Source organism: Ictidomys tridecemlineatus, chromosome 1, assembly GCF_052094955.1.
Source record: "Ictidomys tridecemlineatus isolate mIctTri1 chromosome 1, mIctTri1.hap1, whole genome shotgun sequence".
In the NCBI taxonomy this organism is placed as follows: domain Eukaryota; kingdom Metazoa; phylum Chordata; class Mammalia; order Rodentia; family Sciuridae; genus Ictidomys; species Ictidomys tridecemlineatus.
The window spans coordinates 160,050,845-160,070,519 of record NC_135477.1 but is presented as its reverse complement, the minus strand read 5'-3'; the positions used below and the strand labels follow the sequence as shown (position 1 = coordinate 160,070,519).

General features: G+C 33.6%; 1 protein-coding gene across 5 annotated transcripts in view; it reads right to left on the bottom strand.

Annotated features, from left to right (window-relative positions):
- Kif3a (kinesin family member 3A) overlaps window positions 1-19,675 on the bottom strand; it is a 62,697-nt gene that overhangs the window by 13,532 nt on the left and 29,490 nt on the right. For 2 of the 5 annotated variants that reach the window (XM_005335773.5, XM_040271847.2), the window contains 9 exons: window positions 17,848-17,856; window positions 14,093-14,249; window positions 13,521-13,701; window positions 13,049-13,159; window positions 12,445-12,570; window positions 11,202-11,255; window positions 10,789-10,857; window positions 10,075-10,199; window positions 4,900-8,226 (listed from right to left, as the gene is read on the bottom strand). In XM_005335773.5, the coding sequence (XP_005335830.2) occupies window positions 8,178-8,226; window positions 10,075-10,199; window positions 10,789-10,857; window positions 11,202-11,255; window positions 12,445-12,570; window positions 13,049-13,159; window positions 13,521-13,701; window positions 14,093-14,249; window positions 17,848-17,856 (881 nt within the window). In that variant the 3' untranslated portion in view covers window positions 4,900-8,177. Of the gene's footprint in view, window positions 1-4,899; window positions 8,227-10,074; window positions 10,200-10,788; window positions 10,858-11,201; window positions 11,256-12,444; window positions 12,571-13,048; window positions 13,160-13,520; window positions 13,702-14,092; window positions 14,250-17,847; window positions 17,857-19,675 lie in introns of those variants that run through there. The other 3 variants (XR_013439278.1, XM_078050824.1, XM_021733587.3) reach the window with 2 other exon arrangements.

Below are 19,675 nucleotides of genomic sequence, written 5' to 3'. Positions count from 1 at the left end.
GTAGGAAAAACAAGTAATCCTTACACAATATATGGCTCTGAGGTGAATAATAGTTAAAGTCATAATAATGCCCTCTCTTGATTTTCAAATCCAAGAACCAACCAACAGACAAAGCCCAGAAGATTTATGGTTAGAGAACAGGCTCTACCTGACAACACAAAAGGCATAGCCCAACATGGTCAGAGCAGAAGCAAAGAAAGAGGTGCAGCACTCAGCAGGGAGGGGCTGAGTTAAACAATAATAAAGTTGATGGAACCAGACCAAGAGATTAAGGTGCTCAAAACTGCAGAGATAATAGAACTAAAAATAATTTACTCAAAAAATTTTGGAAAGGAAGTCAGGCATGGTGGTGCATCCCTGTGGTTCAGCTCCTAAAAGTCTGAAGAGGGATGATCACTTGAGCCCATCTCAAAAACAAAACAAAGCAAACAGAAAAATACTTGGAAGGGGTAAATTAGGGGTAAAGCCTCATTCTTTCAATGGGGGAAATATATAATGTTTGAAGTTGACAAAAATAGAAAGAGTGGTCCTAGGTTGACAATTGTTGTAGCTGGGGATGGGGATATGGGTCTGCTTTTAAATCTACTTGAAATTTTTGTTTAAAAAAGTGAAAAAAAAACCAATAATGAATCAAGAAATCTTTGGATTATGATGATAACCACTAGAACAAAAACAAAGGTAGGATGGTTCGCTTGGAAAGCTATTTTAGATGGGAGACTATTGCCTTTCGTGTGTGTGTGTGTGTGTGTGTGTGTGTGTACGCATATACATAAATGATTGCATGTATTTTAAAATAGAAGAAGAAATAAAAACCTAACAATAACTAGTGTGGGTGAAAATGTGGAAAAACTGGAACACATAGCTGGTGTGATTGGAAAGTGCTGTGGCCACTTTGGAAAACAGTTTGGCAGTTCATCAAATGCTTAAACCTTGTTGATGGGCTAGCAATTTCAATCCTATACCTCCTCCCCCAGAGACCTGAAAACATATGTCCACACAAATTCCTCTACACAAATATTCACGGTAACATTATTAACAGCAGCAAAAGGGTAGAAGTAACCCAAATGCCATCAACTGAGGAATGGATAAGCAAAATGGAAGATTATTTGATGATAAAAAGAAATGAAGTACTGAGACATGCCCAAAATGGATAAACCCTGGAAACATTATGTCAAGTGAAAGTCGCCCAGGTCCAAAAGGCCATGCCTGGTAAGATTCTAATTATACAGAACAGGAAAATACACAGTGGCAAATAGGAGGTGGAGTAGTAGATGGAAGAAGGGGGAGTGACTGCTAACAGGTATGGAGTTTCTCTGGGGGGTGATGATGATGTTCTGATATAAGACAGTGGTATAGGATGTACAATTCAATAATAGAATAAAAACCACTGAAAATGTGAATTACATCCTAACAAAGTTCTTTATTTAAAGAAATTAAAGGGAGAGAAAAACAAAATCAAGTGTCAAGACATCAAAATTTTCCTTTTGATGCATTCGTTGCAAGAGTATGGGATCTTGTAACAGTGATTGAGCGCTTTTCATCCTCGCTTACACATGTGACAAAATTAATACTAGTTCTAAAATTACACCAAAATATACAACATCTTTTTAACCCTTTCAAAATAAGGGGAAAAAATCAAAAGCTTAAAGTCTCACCCTGACCACAGCCAGTTTCACCCTGCCCACATAAAATACCAGCATGCCAAGGGCAATAAGTAACAGAGAGAGTCATGGAGGCTTGTAAGGCCAATCGGAGAAGATACACGCTGAAAATTTTAATTTCCTTTCTCCTTTGATTGAGGCTCATTTGCATTCAATGGCTAATGTGAGCTGTAGTCTGCCACAGGATATGAATTGTGGGTTACACTTTGGGTATGAGGCCAGGATGATAAAGGAGAAGCTGTCAAAAAGAAAGAATTAGAATAGGCCACAGAAAGGACACGTGCGCTTGAGCCAGGGCTGTGATAAGATGAACTTGGATGGTCAAGGTGTAACTAACATTCCTATTTACTTCCGGACAGGAAGTCCTGGAATCTGGATTTAAACATCCAACAATGACTTTAAATTTACCAAGAATACGAATCAAGGAGACACATTTTTAAAAGAGTGAGTGAAGACAAATTGGATTAAGATGGCATTTGAGTAGTTACTTAGGCAACTTAGTGGCAGCCAGTGCCTGCTCAATGGGACAAACCTCTTGTCTGTGCAGTCTGTGACAGCAAAGACCAAACTCCACCCCTGACTAGGCTACCTCTACCTTTGGCCCAGGAAGTATTCATCTCTGAAGTCTGGCAGTAAGTATTTATTGAATGAATGAATGAAAAAAACCATCGGGCTCATATCTATAACTACATGTCTCCCTGAAATATTCTTGAGTCACAATTAGAAATGCTATCCTCTAATAAAAATGCCACAGGGACTTTGTTTTGGATCTGTCCATGCCATGGACTCTGACTTTGGTTTTCCTCTGCCTCTGCCAAGAGTCTCAGCTAGCTGCCAGAGAAGAACACTGAACATTCACCTTCCTTTACCTCAGCCCTCAATGTGTTCATTCTCCAGTTTTGAGGCCACCTGCCCTCTGAGGGAGGCTGAGTTTTGCAAAGGCTGGCATTCCTGTGTTCCCAAAGACATTCTACTCAGCATAGGGCAGGTGCCTAATAAGTAAAGAGGAGATGTACATGTACAACATAATGGGCCAAAGCAGAAGAGACACATTAAAAAGAGGACAACTTTTAAGCAGAAATCAAGGCAATACATACTTGTAAGGCAAAACACAGTTTGTAAGGCAATACACAGTTTCTGTAATGACTCTGGCACTTTTGGATTGGATTAAGCAATATCCTCTTGCTAAGATACGTATCGACCCTGAGAAATTTTATTCAGTTTGTAAAGTCCCAGTTAAATTCTTTTGTACAATTGGAGAAATAAGAGCCTTTGATTACAAACTAAAATTTCCCCAGCCCTTTAAAAAGGGATGGGGGAGGGGAACAGGTGTGGAAGAATGTCTGATCTGTCATATTCTGTAGTCAGAGCCATAAACGTGTTTGGGTAAGGCAATCTGATGTTCTGATAACGTTGATAGAAGTAACATGAAGATTGGGTCACAGGAAGCCCAAGATAAATGCTGAGAGGAAACAGGTTCTTTTTGAAGTAGCCTCTTCATAATCATTTTCCCACACATTTGTTCAACTTCCGAAGGAAGAACGAATACCTGATTTGCTTTGCAAATGAAAGAGCTTAAGAACAAGATATTCAGCTAATATTGTAACAAGTGTGTTTGGAGGCTGCTCCAGCTCCCTTTGAATTCAGGCTGGGGCTTCAGAGCTGTGCTAACTGTTCGCATAAGACAAAGGCTGTGGTCTTCATTTATTTGGATATACTTGTTTGATAGTTGGATTCAAAATGACTTATTGAAAAAGATTAGAGCAGAAAAATAACAAAAATGTTATTAGGGGAGTAGAAGTAGAAAGGGAGTAGAAGTGATGATCCAGAGTCACACAGATGGTACAAGAGGCTACCAAATTTTATTGTCCCATCAGGCAAAGCAAAATTCTCATCATTTTACCTAATTCTTGCTTTTACCTAATACTTAGCTTTTAGAGATTTAATGAGATGACATGATGGACAATGTGCTCAGCCACCGCCTAACAAAACTGACAGTTGCAGAAAGGAGCACCTTCGTGGTATTGCGTGAAGCTCTGAAATTGAGGGGAGGGGCAAAGCTGCAAAGGTGGCCCTACTTTTTACCTTGCTAAGGCCATGGAAAGCTTTTAATTTATTGTCATGTTCTGCATGCATCTAGGAGTTTTATATAAGCTGGTCACTGTGAAAAGAAAGAGAGCAAGCTCTAGAGAGGCCAGAGGAATCTCCTCCTCTACATGCAAAAAAAAGTACACTTTAAAAAATCCTTTGATACTAGCCATGGGAGGCTCAGGAGTCTGAGGCAGAGGATCACGAATTCTAAGCCAGCCTTAACAACTTAATGAGGCTCTAAACAATTCAGTGAGACCCTGTCTCTAAATAAAACACAAAAAAGGGATGGGGATGTGGCTCAGTGGTTAAGCGCCCTTGAGTTCAATACCAGGTACCAAAAAAAAAAAAAAAAAAAGTGCTCCTTTGAAACTAGTCCACAAATCCAAAATTTCTCCAGACCCACTTTGAATTTCTGATAGCTGCCTGGCACAGTGCCTAGTAATTGGTGTTTGTCAAAAGAACATGTGATTGAATATAATCCAAGAACTATGATTATTTTGGAGATGCTCTAAGCTTATGAAGAGTTTTGAAATGAGATCATGGTCTTGTTACCAGCAGGCAACATTGCCCCTGACTTTCCATGGGATACTTTCTACATACACGTTTCTTTACGTTATGACCTAAGAACTGGCTTTTGTTCTCCAAAACCTAATGAAAAGGATAACACAAATTGGCTAAAATATTTTTGGTGAAAAGGAAATTTTATCAATGAGAAAAAGTACATTTAAAAATACTTCTGCCAGGCGTGGTGGCATATTCCTATAGTCCCAGTGGCTCAGGAGGCTGAGGCAGAAGGAAGGATCACGAGTTCAAAGCCAGCCTCAGCAAAAGCAAGACGCTAAGCAACTCAGAGAGACCCTGCCCCTAAATAAAATACAAAATAGGGCTGGGCATGTGGTTCAGTGGCCAAGTGCCCCTGAGTTCAACCCCAGTATTCCTCCCCCCAAAAAATTTCTTCCAAAGTTGTTTCATAATGATTTCTGTTTAAAAGACCCACAACATTAAGAATTTCTGGGTGTGAAATTAAAAACACAGGACTCTTTTAACTACACAAAATTGAGATGTTAAGCACAAAGAAACTGCTCATTAATGTCAGGCTCAAAGTAAACACAAAAGTAGTTCAGAAAAAAAGGCCATCACTACAGGCTTTATAAAGGTAAAAGATTTTATTTCTTATCTAACCATGCTGCATGTGTACATACAATAGTGATATATACAACTTGAACAAATACAATTTATACATGAAATACCATGAAAGTGTGGCTTTTAAATTTAACACAACAAACTTGTACAATTTGTAATTTTGGCCAGTATACAGTATTGTTAGTAATGCTATTGAAGTTATTAAGGATTTAAATTACACTAAAGTTAAGTTCAAAGGCACTAGAAAAGATCTATGTTTTCTTGTATTATTTTACGAAAAAAGAAAAGTTAAAAAGGAAAATAAATGCATACATTAAGAAATTGGGCAGACACTGGCGTGCTTAAATGTAAACTCTACCCATTCCTTAATTCACAGCCCTGTAGGAAAGAGAGGGACTTTCCTTAAAAATTAAGGGGAACACAAGTGCCACTACATAATGACTATATACTGTATAATTACTTATGTTCTAATTTTAAAAAAGGAATTAAGGGGAAAGATATTAAAAACAGACTAAAAAAGAAGCAAAAACAAAATCCCCAAGCTATAATAATTTTAAAAACATGTTACAGATGATATTATAACACTTCCTTCCCCCAAAGTAATGTTAAATTTTTTGAAGAAAAAATTCTTCTTTTTCTAAAAAGTACATGAAATAGCTTGTCAAATGAGTTCTTACTTGTGCAACAAATGTGTAGATGCAGAAGTCCGCCACCCCCCTTAAGGAATCTTACACTTCACAAGAATCTAAGCACAAATGGGGAATACCATTATATTTTAAATTACAACTATCTATATATATATAATTACAAGGTTTACTGAAGAACATACTTAAACAAAACATGGTAGCAAGGCCCCTTTTAATAAATAAATATTGCTTTTTAAATTAAAGGGAAAGAGAATATTTATTCAATAACCTATTATATATTTGTGACATTTTAAATCTGCACATTTACTTCAAATAATGAGCAAATTTTGTTGGTGTATATTATTTTAGGAAATTAACACTGAATTTATAAAATATTTCATTTGTGAAATAAAACACAGTAAATGTGAAAAAAACAGAACTACTGTGACTGGAGCTAAATGAATAGCTCTGAAGTCAGTGTCCTATATATTCAAATGGATATTCAGACCTGGCTTGAATATCTAATTTTTGTATATTTGAATATTTAATGTCCATCTGGCAGAATCAGTTCTAGAATTAATTCTTTTTTTAATAAATTGCTAAAGCAGGCTGCTCAAGAATTTCTCAACATTTGACACTTCATAGATTTCTTTTTGTTCTTGTGTTGGGGTGGGATAGAAAAAAATATTTTACATACTGTGGCTTAAATTTCTATAATGTTTTCAGCTTAATTCAAAAGGTATTCCTTTCCTATTAAATAAACTGTTGAAGGCTAGAAACATGGACTTTTAAAAAGAAAGAGCATTGGTCACTTTTTTCCTACAGGTAAAGATATCTGTAGACTAATTACTAAAGTTAAGTGTGCATCATCAAAAACATTTTACAATTTCCAAGATATTCTACTCACATAAAGTCTTGACAAGACATACTCACCTCAAGTCTTCACAGTACCTAAACAATGCCCCTCGGAGCAAAGTTATATACTTCTAACTCTCACACACAGTACAAAGAAAATGCTGCCAAGTGAAATGCAGTTCTAATTACCTAGCAAATACCACACAGGACATTCAGGACTCCACTTCCAGAAAGTACTTCAAACATATGGACACATTTTTACTACCACCTCACCAGTATTCTACCTCCACTTACTACCACTCTAACAGAACTCTAACACCCCAGTATAATTAGTAAACTAATGTTTAATCAAACTTATTTAAATAATGTTAATTTAATAAATCCTAACTTGAGAAGTCTCAAAACCTTTGCAACTAACACGTGTCAGGGGTGATTATGAAATTTTAAAACTCACAGAACAGAAGACTAAGTGGTTTAAGAATAGAAAACTTTTACAAAAAAAAAATTAAAATTTTGTTAAGTAGCCAACCAAAAACAAATTATCTATTTCTTAGATTACTATGAAATGAATAAATATAATTTTTATATTGAGAGGAATATGGTCCAACTGGGCATATCAATAGAAGAAATTTAGAAAATATTTTCTTTTATAAATTATTTTAAAAAATAATAAAGTGGTGTTTAGTTTTTGTTTTGCGGTACTGGGATCTAATCCAGGGGCACTCTACTACTGAGCTACCTCCCCAGCTCTTTTTATTTACTTTTTAATATTTTGTGACAGGGTCTTGCTAGGTTGCTGAAGCTGGCCTCAAACTTATGATCCTTTTGCTGCAGCCTCCTGAGTCATTGAGATTACAGGTGTGTACCACAACACTTGGAAAAATAAAATGTTTTAAAGGTCAAGGATTCAAAAAGATTTTTCTGTCTTAGTTGCATTTTCTGGAAAATAAAAGCCCTTTTCGTTGGGATATAGGTAATTTCCATCAAAATTTAAAACTTATACAAGGGAAAGCATACCCAAATCACACTTCAGAGAGAATTTTTAAAAAATAGACAATACAGGCAAAGATACTCCTTTATGTTTGTACAATTCAATGTTTCAAGAGAAGATGAAGCCAGAACAACAAAAAAAGTGTATTTAATTGAACTCAAAGTAGCAAAAAAGGTCAGAAGAGATCGAAATGAAATATATTTTCAATATTTGGTTTCAAAACGTATACTTGTGAGGACCATTGAATTACAAAATTTTCTACAGAACATAAATAAGATCAGTCATTCATACTTAAATTCAATGAATATTAATATAAAAAATAAAATATATATGAACAGGCCAACAGGGTTGGTGTTAGGACGGAGTCATTTCTTACATGTGCAGCCCAACATTCACATATAGCAGCACAATATGGGGTAATTCAACCTGCTACTTTCTACATGCAAAACAGGACATTTTTTTTCCCCTGTACTTTGAAATTATTTATCTAAATATAGAGTAGTTGGGTAAATAGCTAACAGACTTACATTACATCAAATTGCAACTCTATAGCATGAACTGCTCCCCCAACTTTCTGGTACAGTACAGTTCAAGAGTAGTATAACAACCTGAACAATCACCAATTGTACAATTTTAATATGTTAACTTAATGTATATGTTTAAAAATTATGCAAATCATTGTTTCCAAGTCTTATATCATGATAGTTTTCATTATTTGAAATTACACAGAAGTCTTCAGTGTTTTAATTAAAGATTTGTCCAGGCATAGGAACATCACTAATTTTTATTGTAACTTTGATTCTATAACATTTACTGAAGTAAAGAATCAATTACTGTCTCAGGCTTTGCAGAACGCTTTCTGTTTGAAGAAAAAAGAAAACATGAATGCTTTTAAAAAGACAAAAATGCAAACACTTTACAACATGTAGTAGAAAAATAATGGGGTGGCTACAGAGTCTGGAAATTGGCTGACATCACACCCCAGTATACAGGGTAGTGAGAGATTGGGGAGATGCTGGTGTCCAAAACTGGACTAGACAATGTGGCCACGTCAAGTAGGTTGCACGCTCCAGTTTGGAATCTCTTGCTAATCTCTTTTGGGCTATGCTAATGGCATAGGTGGATTGTGTAAGAATCAGACACAAATCATCTTAAGCAACAACTCACAGATACCTATGTAGGGACTGATGGAAATGCTATATTATTGTACTATTTATGCAATTAAGCCCAGCACAATGAATTATGTATTTCTAATGAGGACTATCACATTGAACATATCATGTAATATAATATTGATGAACCATTTATTGTATATATTTGCCTAGATTTATGGCTATCTACAATTTTTATGATAAAACAGGATATTTCTGGTATACAAAGATGCTGACTTTGGCTCACATAATGTTAGCCCACACTGTTTTTTTCAGTTTAACCTAAAGCTAAGCTTAAAAAAAAAAAAAAAAAAAAAAGGTACATATTGAAAAATGAACGTTATGGAAGCCATATCCAAACAGCTCATCAAATTTGATGTTTTAGGTCTACAAAATAAAAAAGTAACTAAAAACTGAGGGATCTCATGTAAGTAATCTGAATTTCTTGCTTCTCCTTAGAAAAGAGAAGATCCAGAAACAACGGGCCCTCTATTCCCACAACTAATTAGGAACTTTTAAAAGCACAGCTCTCCAGCTTGCCCCAGTCCCCTCCACTAGCTACTTTCTACTATGCCAGGACCAACTATCTTACCATCATACTTGTAGTGTCATATTTCCTAGTAACTGCAGAGTTAAGAGGAAAATATTTCTAGTAAAAGTGGAAAAATAAAAGATCTAAAAGAATTTGTGTTTCTTAGAACTGATTTGCTTCATTCCTTAATATTGCATGTGTGTCTTCGGTGGGCACATGAAAGTTTTTAAACTGCTTATCTAAATGCTGAAGAATGCAAAAATTTGTACACTTTAAATGTGTAACTGATTTCCCTACCACTAGTTCTGTTACCTCAAGTTTAAAAGTATTAGGTTATGTCTATGAGATTGTATAATAAAAAAAATTAAAAACACACAACTTCATCTATTATAGAAAAGTACATGAAATCAAGAAAAAAAAGAAGCTCGTTATCTGCTACAATTTCAGGAGCTCCGATGCAATTAGCCTAAACAGGCTGCACAATACTTGATATAGGAAAAATGGAGAACAAACTCCAGCCCAGGACTGATTTCCTTGGGCTTATGTGATAATACATGAACATTACCATGGTCATAACCAACTATCTTACTATCATACTTGTAGTGTCCAAAGAAGTGGGTAAGATGATCAAAGATTCCATTATGATAGAGGAAATAAAAGTTCTTGGGGTTGTGTTTATGATAGGAAAAACTAACCAGCTGAATACAGTAATTTGGGAGTCTAACCAGGCAAATTAATTAACATCTTGCTAGAAAAACTAGTGTAAGAATTAAGCAATTAAAAAAGATAGTGATTCATTAAACATTTGGAAAGATCAAAGTGGATTAAAAATAACTTATATTACTCTAGAGGGCTAAAGAAGTTGGAATACCTTAATTCTTTAGTCAGATTTTACTTGCTCAAATTGTGACAACATAAGAAATTTGATTTTTAACTTATCAACTAAAATATTTATTGTGCTAGATAAATTTTAGTTTCCTCTAAGTGTATTAATCATTTTATTGGATTCAAGGATGGTCCTTACCTTCTCCCTGTTTTTGGCCTTGTTTTCCCCTTTGATGTCCGTGGCCTTTCTAATTTCATCAAAGACTGACGCAAACTCTCCTCAGTATAGGCAAGATACACATGGGAAAGATCTACTTCAAAGGGCTAGTGAAAGAAAAATTAAACCAGATACTCTTTAAAAAGTTAAACCAGATTTAGGGGAAGATGTAAAATACTGAACAAATACCTAGCAAAAACAAAACAAAACAAAACAAAAAAAAACCAGAGAAGATAAAACTAAATAAATATTTAAAGACTTCTTCTAAACCAATATCTGAAATGTATTCACCAAAGTTTGGTGAATTAGAACATCTGAAACATTATAAATTTCCTCAGACATAAAGAAAAACTGTTACTAACTTCCCCAAACCTTATTCCTCTTCTTGTTGACCTAGAACTAGAACAAGCTTTGAAAGGGAAGGTAGATGCATTTTAGTCTCTCACCATATCCCCATGAACTAGAGAGGTGAAAAGAAGATTCCAAAGAGTGTCTCCAGATTATTCTTGTGACAGAAATAAGCTGGCCATCAGGATAAGCCTGAGAGTGAGCAGAATTGTCCTAATAACCGTTCCATCCTAGAGGAGCCCACTTTTCAGCAGAGCTGATTAACAGATACCAGGTTAATAGCACACTGTAATGACCCACATTCCTATAAAGAAATATATGTAATTTTTTTAAAAAAAGTATTCTTACATCTTTCTCCTTTTTATCAGGTACTGGTGTTTGCTTCCTCATGTTATTTCCTGTATAGGCAACACATTTCTCAAAAAAGGAAAGGGTGGGGAAGAAATGTCTTAATTAGTAATTAGTACTGTGAATTAGGCAAACTACTGTGAGATATCCTGATGTTTCACTAGTAAAACATGATTTGAATGTTGATACAGAAAAGGAACCAGAGGTCAATCAGTTCCATATCTCCTGACCTAGGCCATTTCTACCACATGATCTCTGTTACAGTTAATTAGAAAACCATCTTAAATACCCTACTAAATTCTCATCTGATTCATCCTCTGGACCACTTCCCACCTCATGGCAGCCAGCACAATTTCTAGTCCAGAGAAAAAGTAGTTCACATTATTTCATGAAAGGATGAAGATAATACTCACTAGCTGCCATTCTCCTATGTCTTCATTCCAGTGTACATAGTTTTCAATCATTTCCTTTTAAAAGTGAAGGACAGTTCATTTTTAATATTTAATAGCATTTAAATTATTGAAAAATAGTAGTCAGTCGCTTAAGTGACAAAAGTTTCAAGATATTATATTACATGATACTATTTCTATTAAGTTTTAAAATATAAATTCTTAGGAACATGTGTAGGAACTATTAAACTATATAAAAATAGGGCTGGGGATATTATTATTCAGTGGTACAGCACTTGCTGAGCATGTATGAGGCCCTAGGTGTCATTCTCAGCACCAAACACACAATCTCACACACACACAAATATGTTATACTGTATGTGTACACTATTGTGTGTGTGTGTGTGTGTATACATTTACATATATACATATGTCAAGAGAATGAGAACACAGGAATCAGAATGATGGGTACATTTGGTTGGAAGAAGCATGGATGGAAGAGTGTGGGAAACCATTTGGTTAAAAGTAGGTTACTGTCAAGGTCCTAGCTTTTGTTTTGGGTGATGAATTCACTACAAAATAACTAACTAAATTAAAGCAGACCATCCAAGGACAAATAAAAAGAGTGGGCTATGTATCCAGTATTAATTTCATACACCTGAGGTCCAAAGGAAAAAGTACTAAGGCTTATTTTCAGACAAATATTGGGAATTCAAAACAGATTTTTAAGAAAATCATGTTACAAAGTTGATTAAAATGAATTGGAAAGAGAATTTTTGGTTATGAAAAAGAGGATAAGACTTTTAAATTATACTTGACTAAGAATTATCATACATTTGGAGATGAATGGTGATGATGGCTGCACAACAATATGAATATTCTTAACATTGCTGATCTGTACACATTAAGGATGGTTAAAATGATAAATTTCATGTATGTTCATTTTACCAACCAGACACACAAAAATTAACATCCATAAATAAGGCAAAATAGCCTAGGGGTTCTATTTACTGGACCTATACTTTGATTCTGATTGCATTTACATGAATCTGAATTCTCCAAATGAAAGAGAAATTCTTAGATACTTACATATTAAGGGAACCTTAATTAGATATTTAGATATTAAGGGAAGTTAACCGAAGTTAACTGGCATTGTTCAAGAAACTTTTATAGATAATAGCTAAATTAAATTAAATTACAAATTTCATTTCCTTTTTTTAACCTCAGTCCAGTGACTAACATCTAGATTAGAGAACTTCCTGCTTACCTGATAGTCCTGAGGTATGAAGTTATCAATAATAAGCATTTGAAGTCGAAGCTCCCGGCTAAGTTGCCGAATGTTTTCCAGTAGGCCTTCAATTTCCCTCTGATGTTCTTGTTGGAGATCTGCCATCTAACAGAAAATCCATAAAAATATTATAAATAAATAAGATTTTGAGTACAAAAGTTCCTCTGACATAGGACATTGGCTTGTCAGACCTTATGCAGTTCTTTTATAAAAATAAAATAGACTGACACTATCACTATGTCAACTTATTAGTCAAAATTGGGGAAAAATTAGTTTGATAGCTAAAACTAAAAATTGCACATAAAGGCAAAGTATTTTATTTATTTCTTTAAAACTGTAAGTTCATGTTATGATTACGTATGCATTCTTAATAAAGGAATTTCTTCCTTAAAAATTCAGAACTAGGGCTGGGGCTGTGGCTTAGTGATAGAGCACTTGCCTAGCATGTGTGAGGCATTAGGTTCGATTCTCAGCACCAAACATAAAAAAATAAATAAAATAAAGGTCCACCAACAACATTAATAACAATAAATATTTTTTAAAAATTCAGAACTATATTTGTAGATCATTCTAAGAAACCAACCTCTGACTTTGCAGCCATCAGCATAGTCCAAACTTTCTTTAATTTCTTGGTCTTTCCCTGTGCTTCCTCTTGTAAACTGGTATATTTTTCTTCAATATCTAAGCGTTCTTGCTATGATAAAAATTGGTAAACTTCAGAATCATTTTAAGACACAAATTTAAATTATTTTAAAAAGTTAGTGACTATTATCTTCAAAATAAACCATATATCTGCTTTTAGTGCCTGTCTCCCAGTTATTTAGGAGGCTAAGGCAGAAAGATCACAAGTTCAAGGTCAATTCAGGCAACTTAGTGAGGCCCGCCCATCTCAAAATAAAAAATAAAAAGGGCTGGACATGTAGCTCAGCACTCTGGTTCAATCCCTAGAACCCCCCAACATACACCCTGTTTCAAAATTTTATTAAGATTATAGATATTAAAAGATAAATAACTTAGGCAACGAATATTAAACTTAAAGCAAAAAGTCACATCACCTCTTTTTCCTCAAGTTCTCTGCGAAGCTGCTCTGCTCTTTTCCTCCTTTCTTCCAGCTCCATGTTAGATTCTTCAAGTAGTTTTTCTTGTTCCTCAGCTTTGGCCAATAAATCAACACCACCAACAATTACTTTCTTCTCCAGAGCAGATAATTTTTCCAGCAAAGATTGATGCTCTTGTCTATTGATTCAAATGAGAATACTCTAAATTCACTGATCAGCTACTGTTCTAATAATGGCATTTCCCAAAATTTGATAAGAATTTTAGGTGTACAATTTCAAAATTAAAAAATAATTATATAACATCTCTATGAAACTATACCTCTGTGTAGTTTTAATTCATTAACCTTTAATTCAAACTCACCAATATTTTTCCTCCCACAGAGATTAAATAATTGAAACAGATTTAATCTTTAGAAATATATCACATACATGGCATTTTCTACCTCAGAACAGCTATACTTGAAACAACAATCAAGCTTTTAGTTACTATTCAATTTTCCTGCTCATATATCTTATGAAAACTATTAGAAATTTAAATCATGAATTCATCTCAATTCAATAAAACTCACTGAGCTTTAAGAAGATCTTTTTCCCGCTTCTCTAATTCAGCTCTAGCCTTGTTTCTTTCTTCTTCTTCCATGTCAAGCTTTGTTTCAAGTGCTTTTCTCTCCTCATCAATTTTTGCTTGCATTTCAACCATCTTATCTGGAGAAACTTTCTTTTTACCTATTTGAGTCATTTAATTGCAACAGTCACTAAAACAAGTGAGTGTTTCAGACAAGTAAATTATCTTTGATACAGAACTGACTAGACTCCTCAATAATACAAAATATCAACATTTTAAGAAAATCAAATTGATAGTATCACTCATTTCCATTTATGTTCTAGAAAAACTTTTATTTTTTAAAAATATTTTTTAGTTGCCAATGGATTTTTCACTTTATTTATTTATATGTGATACTGAGGATCAAACCCAGGGAGGGCCTCACACATGCCAGGCAAGTGCTCTACGACTGAGCCACAACTCCAGTCCTAGAAGAACTTTTTAATTCACTGCTAAATTCAAATTGTTGTTCAAATGTACAATGATATCTAAGAACAAAAGTAGGTTAAAGAGAAGCAAAACAGATGGGCTGAAAATAGGGAAAGAAAGAGTAATAGGAAAGCCAAATAAAATAGCAAAAATTTCTGTGTCCCCAAACAATACATACAGGATAAAAAAGAAAGCAAAATGATTCTTCAGTTTCTTTCTCCTGATAATAAAGTACAATCACAAGTGGCTTCTCAAAAACTGTCTCCCAAATAACATAAATTAAAGACACATATAGATATAAAATACAGATAAAAATATCAGAATTTGTATCAGGTAGATTTTAATTTATTCTTGAGAGTTTTAAAAATTTATTATTCAGGGTTTTTCTAAAACTTTTGTTTAATAAAATTATTAGAAAGTATTTTCTACCACATAGTATATTTCTAAAGGAAAAAATTCTATAATAATTATACAAGTTACATAGTATTTTACAGCTGATTAGCTGTTATGATTATCATCAGATCCTAAATGAGCAACTAAAATGCTCATTACTATGTCAAACTCAGGATCCTAAATCTCCCTAACTCAGATTAAATAAGTGTCAAATATAAGCAGAAATACTACCAAATAATAAAGCTGAAACATAACTTCCAGTTGATCATTTTGATTATAATGTCTAAAAGTGTTTTATATATATATATAATAGGTATTCAATGAAAGTTTACTGATGAATTTCAAAAATCATGAAATTCATATGAAAAATCAAAAAGAAAATAAAAACTAGCTTACTAAAATGGTTATGGAACTGAATCAATGACAATTCATTTCTGGCAACTATTTCTCAGAATCATATGTTCCTTCAGAAAAACCAATCAAACTTTTCACAGAATTGATCTGAGGCTCTCCTGAAAGCTTTGTCATTCTTAACTTCCTTCCCAAAGGACTGTAGAAGAAAAGGGTAAACCAGAAGAGTTTATAAATTGTTAATGCCTTTACCCCAATCCAACCCCTTCACTAATAATGAGGAAAAAAAACTGAATATAATTATGATGGTAACATATATCTGAATATATCCTTTGAAGAACCATGAGAGGAAGAATCATTCATAGGCTTCATTTAACTCTTCAGGCCAAAATTATATTAAAAACAAACAAACAAGGGTTTAAAATACAATATCCTTCATTTCTACAGATCTGTAAGTTCAAAGCAAAATCTAAGCCACAAAACAAATTAAAATAAAAGCACTGATCTACATGCTTTGGTATGGTGTGATTCATTGCATTCCAAAAGTCAGGATGTGGACTTGAATCTGTTGGCTTGTTTATCACAGTCCCCTGTGTGATACCTTCTGGGTTATATGGTTAAAAAATAACTTTTAAAAATAATTTAACTCCTTTTCTCAATGAATACTTAGAAAGAATTTCCCATAAGTAATACAATTTCTCAGAAATTTGAGAGACAAAAGATAAATTTAGGTGTGTGCATTTAAAAACCTGTAACTTCCTCTCCACCTCAGAATTACAAATATTTAAAGAAAAAATGGCAAATATGTTAAAAGCAAAACAACACAGGTATGAAGACATGGATGCTTGACATATGAACATGAATATTTTTAGGCCTTTAGGATTCTAATTGTCTTCATTAATAGTTAAAAATAGTTTTTACAAGGCCTGGTGGCACACAGGTAATCCCAGCTACTTGGGAGGCTGAGGCAGAAGGATCACAAGTTCAAGCTCAAAGTCAGCCTCAGCAACTCAGTGAGACCCTGACTGGGGATGTAGCTCAGTGGTAAAGCACCACTGGTTTTAATCCAAACAAAACAAAACAAATACAAATAGTTTCAAAACCTATAAAGTGGTGAAAAAATAAAAGATTGAATATGTAGAAATATAAAAATGCATGCCTCTTGATGAATTAATACTATGCCTGAATTATATTAGTAAAAATCATGTGGTAATGTTTTTCAAAGTGATGCTTTCGTAGCAAAAAACACTACTGTGCTGCTCTTGTAACATTTTCATGAAGATGACCATGCATATATAATCAGTATAGCTAGAATCAATTTCAAAAGTCTGATATTTACCATGTTAGTCTAGCCAGAATCACTTTGATAAATCATTATATTTCTTCAAATAATACTTTAAGCTAACTTTGACTATGTTCCAACTCTCCTAACCAGTCATTTTAAAATGAGGCATTACTAATAGTCACTTTTACATGTACTTTTAAAATTAATTAATTTATTTTTACCCTGTTCTTTATGATACAAACAAGGTTTAGCCTCCAGGGGGCTGGTCTGTGGACTCCTGGGTTAGGGTTAAGGTGCTTTAGTCTGGGGGAAGGTGGATACCAGGGGCAAGAGCCTGGTATCTAGGAGCACAGAGGTGATCTCCCCTCGTCACCATCACTGTTAAGTAAGAACTTTGATTCTTCTAACTACAAATATTTTAAAAGACTTTTTTAAAGGGTAAGGGAGTAAGGCTGGGAAGTAAAGCACTTGCTTAGCATTGGTAAGGCCCTGGGTTTGATCCCTAACAACATACACACATAGCCTCTTATAAACAAAGCCAGTTAATTAAAAAAACAACAACTACCACCCCATAACAACATAGTTTCTAATATTACATGATAAAATTTCAGCACAAAATTTCAGGTATTTTAATAATGCCAGAATAAAGAGTATTTAATTAAGACAAACAGAACTAGTAACATTTTCCAGTTGCACTTTGTCATGTGTTCTAACCAAAACTGTGATGGTGAACTGGCAAGGAAAGTCTGAGGGGAAGAACTTCAGGGAAGTATTAACTGAATTCAATTCATATTATTAAATGAGTACACCCACCAGCATAGCTCACAGGCACTTTATTCTTGGCTTTGAAAGAAAAGAATGGAAAATGTTTGTGAAATCATTTATAATTGTATTTCTAAAATGTGACTTTAAGAATTTAGGAAAAAAGAAAGTTTTATTTTGTTTTTGGTATCTGGGCTTGAAACCCATAGTGCTGAGCTACATCCTCAGTACTTTTTTTTTTTCATTTTGATACAGGTTTTGCTAAGTTGTTTAGGGACTCAACTAAGGTTGCTAAGGCTAGCCTTGAACCTGTGATCCTCCTGCCTTAGTCTCCCAAGTGTTTTTTTTTTTTTTTAAGTTGAAGTTGAAAGAGTTTTTGAATACAAAAAAATGGATACTTACCTTGCAAAAAAATATTAAATTAAAAAATGCTATTTAATTAACAAAGTTCTTTATAAGATAAATAACTACTAAGTGGAGTGCAAATCAATCACACCAACCTGCTTGATCTTGCAATAAGAAGTGGTAAGCAAATCGTAGACAGGAAGCATATGCACAGAGATGAGGAAGAAAAAAAGGAAAACATTATTTCCTTTGTAAAACAAAAAAATGTATAATAGCATTTACAGTATAAGTAGAGATATAAATCAAATCATTATCAAAACGGAAATAAGAGCCCATGTAAAAAGAAAGCATATTGAATATAATGAGAGATACAATTTAAGCAAGGAGAAGATTACTTTACTCTAAGATTACAACTCAAAGAGCTCACACTGACTCCCAAATTCCTGCAAATGTAACAATTCAGCATCATGTGGTTATGTTAAATGGTAGACAAAGAATTGGGAACCTGTTAAGACCTGGGAAATTCTAAAAGAACAAAGCAGAAGATTAAGCCAATTTTTAAAATTAATAAGTTGAAAGTAACAAAATTCACATTGTCCATTTCCAAAATTTCCCAATTCAATGTGTCTCCTAGTACAAAGATCCATTACAGATGTGCCCCATTTTAAGAAAATCCAACTCAAAACCCTGAATCAACAAGAGATAAAAGTTTATAATTTTCACTATTTGACAAAAAAATTTTATGAAGAATTTTTAAAGACAGCAAGTTCACAATAAACTGTTTTCCAACTTGATTTATAAGCAATGTTTTCAGAGGAAAAAATTTAGTATATAAAATGGAGTACACCTGTATAGTAACAAACTTACATTCAACCTATTAGTAGATTATAGAAGTAAATGATAACTGATGATTCAAGCAAGGGACACCTAAAAAAAAAAAGGCCACTCAGGTTTTATAAAGGGAGGGTACATACATAACAAGTTACACACAGCAACCACATGCTTGGGACAATTATCTCTCCACTTCACCAACCTACCCATGTTACAACAACAACATATTTTATGTGCTAAGTATGCAAATAGCAATGAAAACTTCTTGAATTGAACAAAGTACAACTCATTTCACACTGTAAGTTCATGTAACTATTCTTTAAGAACAAAGATAAGTTTTGCATTAGAAAAAATGCAATGTTTCCTACTCAGATATTTCTCATATTTCAGTTTATAAAACAAAATTAACCTTTATATGGTCTCTAAAGCAACATCATGTATTTTTTTCAAATTATCCTCTGAAGTGAATCATTTTGGTAAATTGCTTAAGAATCGTCAATAGATAGATTTTTGCTATTCTTGGATTCTTCCTCTAAAAAGCTAAATGCATAAGAACAATAAGCAATTATTTTGTTATTAGTTTGGGAAAGGTAAGAATATAGATAATGCTTTAAAAAGACAGTAAGCTGCAAGCTGGTATAAGAAGGTATCATCTCCCTTCTGAGAATAAAATATGAATAGATAAAATTAAATAATACTTTTCAACTTAATTAAAGTTTAAGAAAAAGTCTGAAATAAGTCTAGACAGATCCTGAGTAAACTTCATGTGGTTCTTAATTATTTAATCACATCATAGAAAAATTCTTAAAACCTATCAGGTAATTAGAAATGGAGATAAAGTCCATTTGAAATAAAATACCACTCAATTTATTTTTATTTGCTTGAAACACTCCATTTTTCTTTATTTGAGAGTCTTTAATCTTAAGCTACTGCTAAGAATAGGACACCAAAGTGTAAAATTTTTATAACTGTATGACATGTTATAATGGGTACTGGTATACTGCCAAATGTAATTGGTACTTTTAGAAATTCAGGATTTGTTGTTACATGTCCCTTATACTGACCAAGAGTAAACATTTATAATGAAACATAAAAAAACAACCATAAGAATTTTTCTTTTATACAGCTTACTAGCTCTCTTTACATTATCTC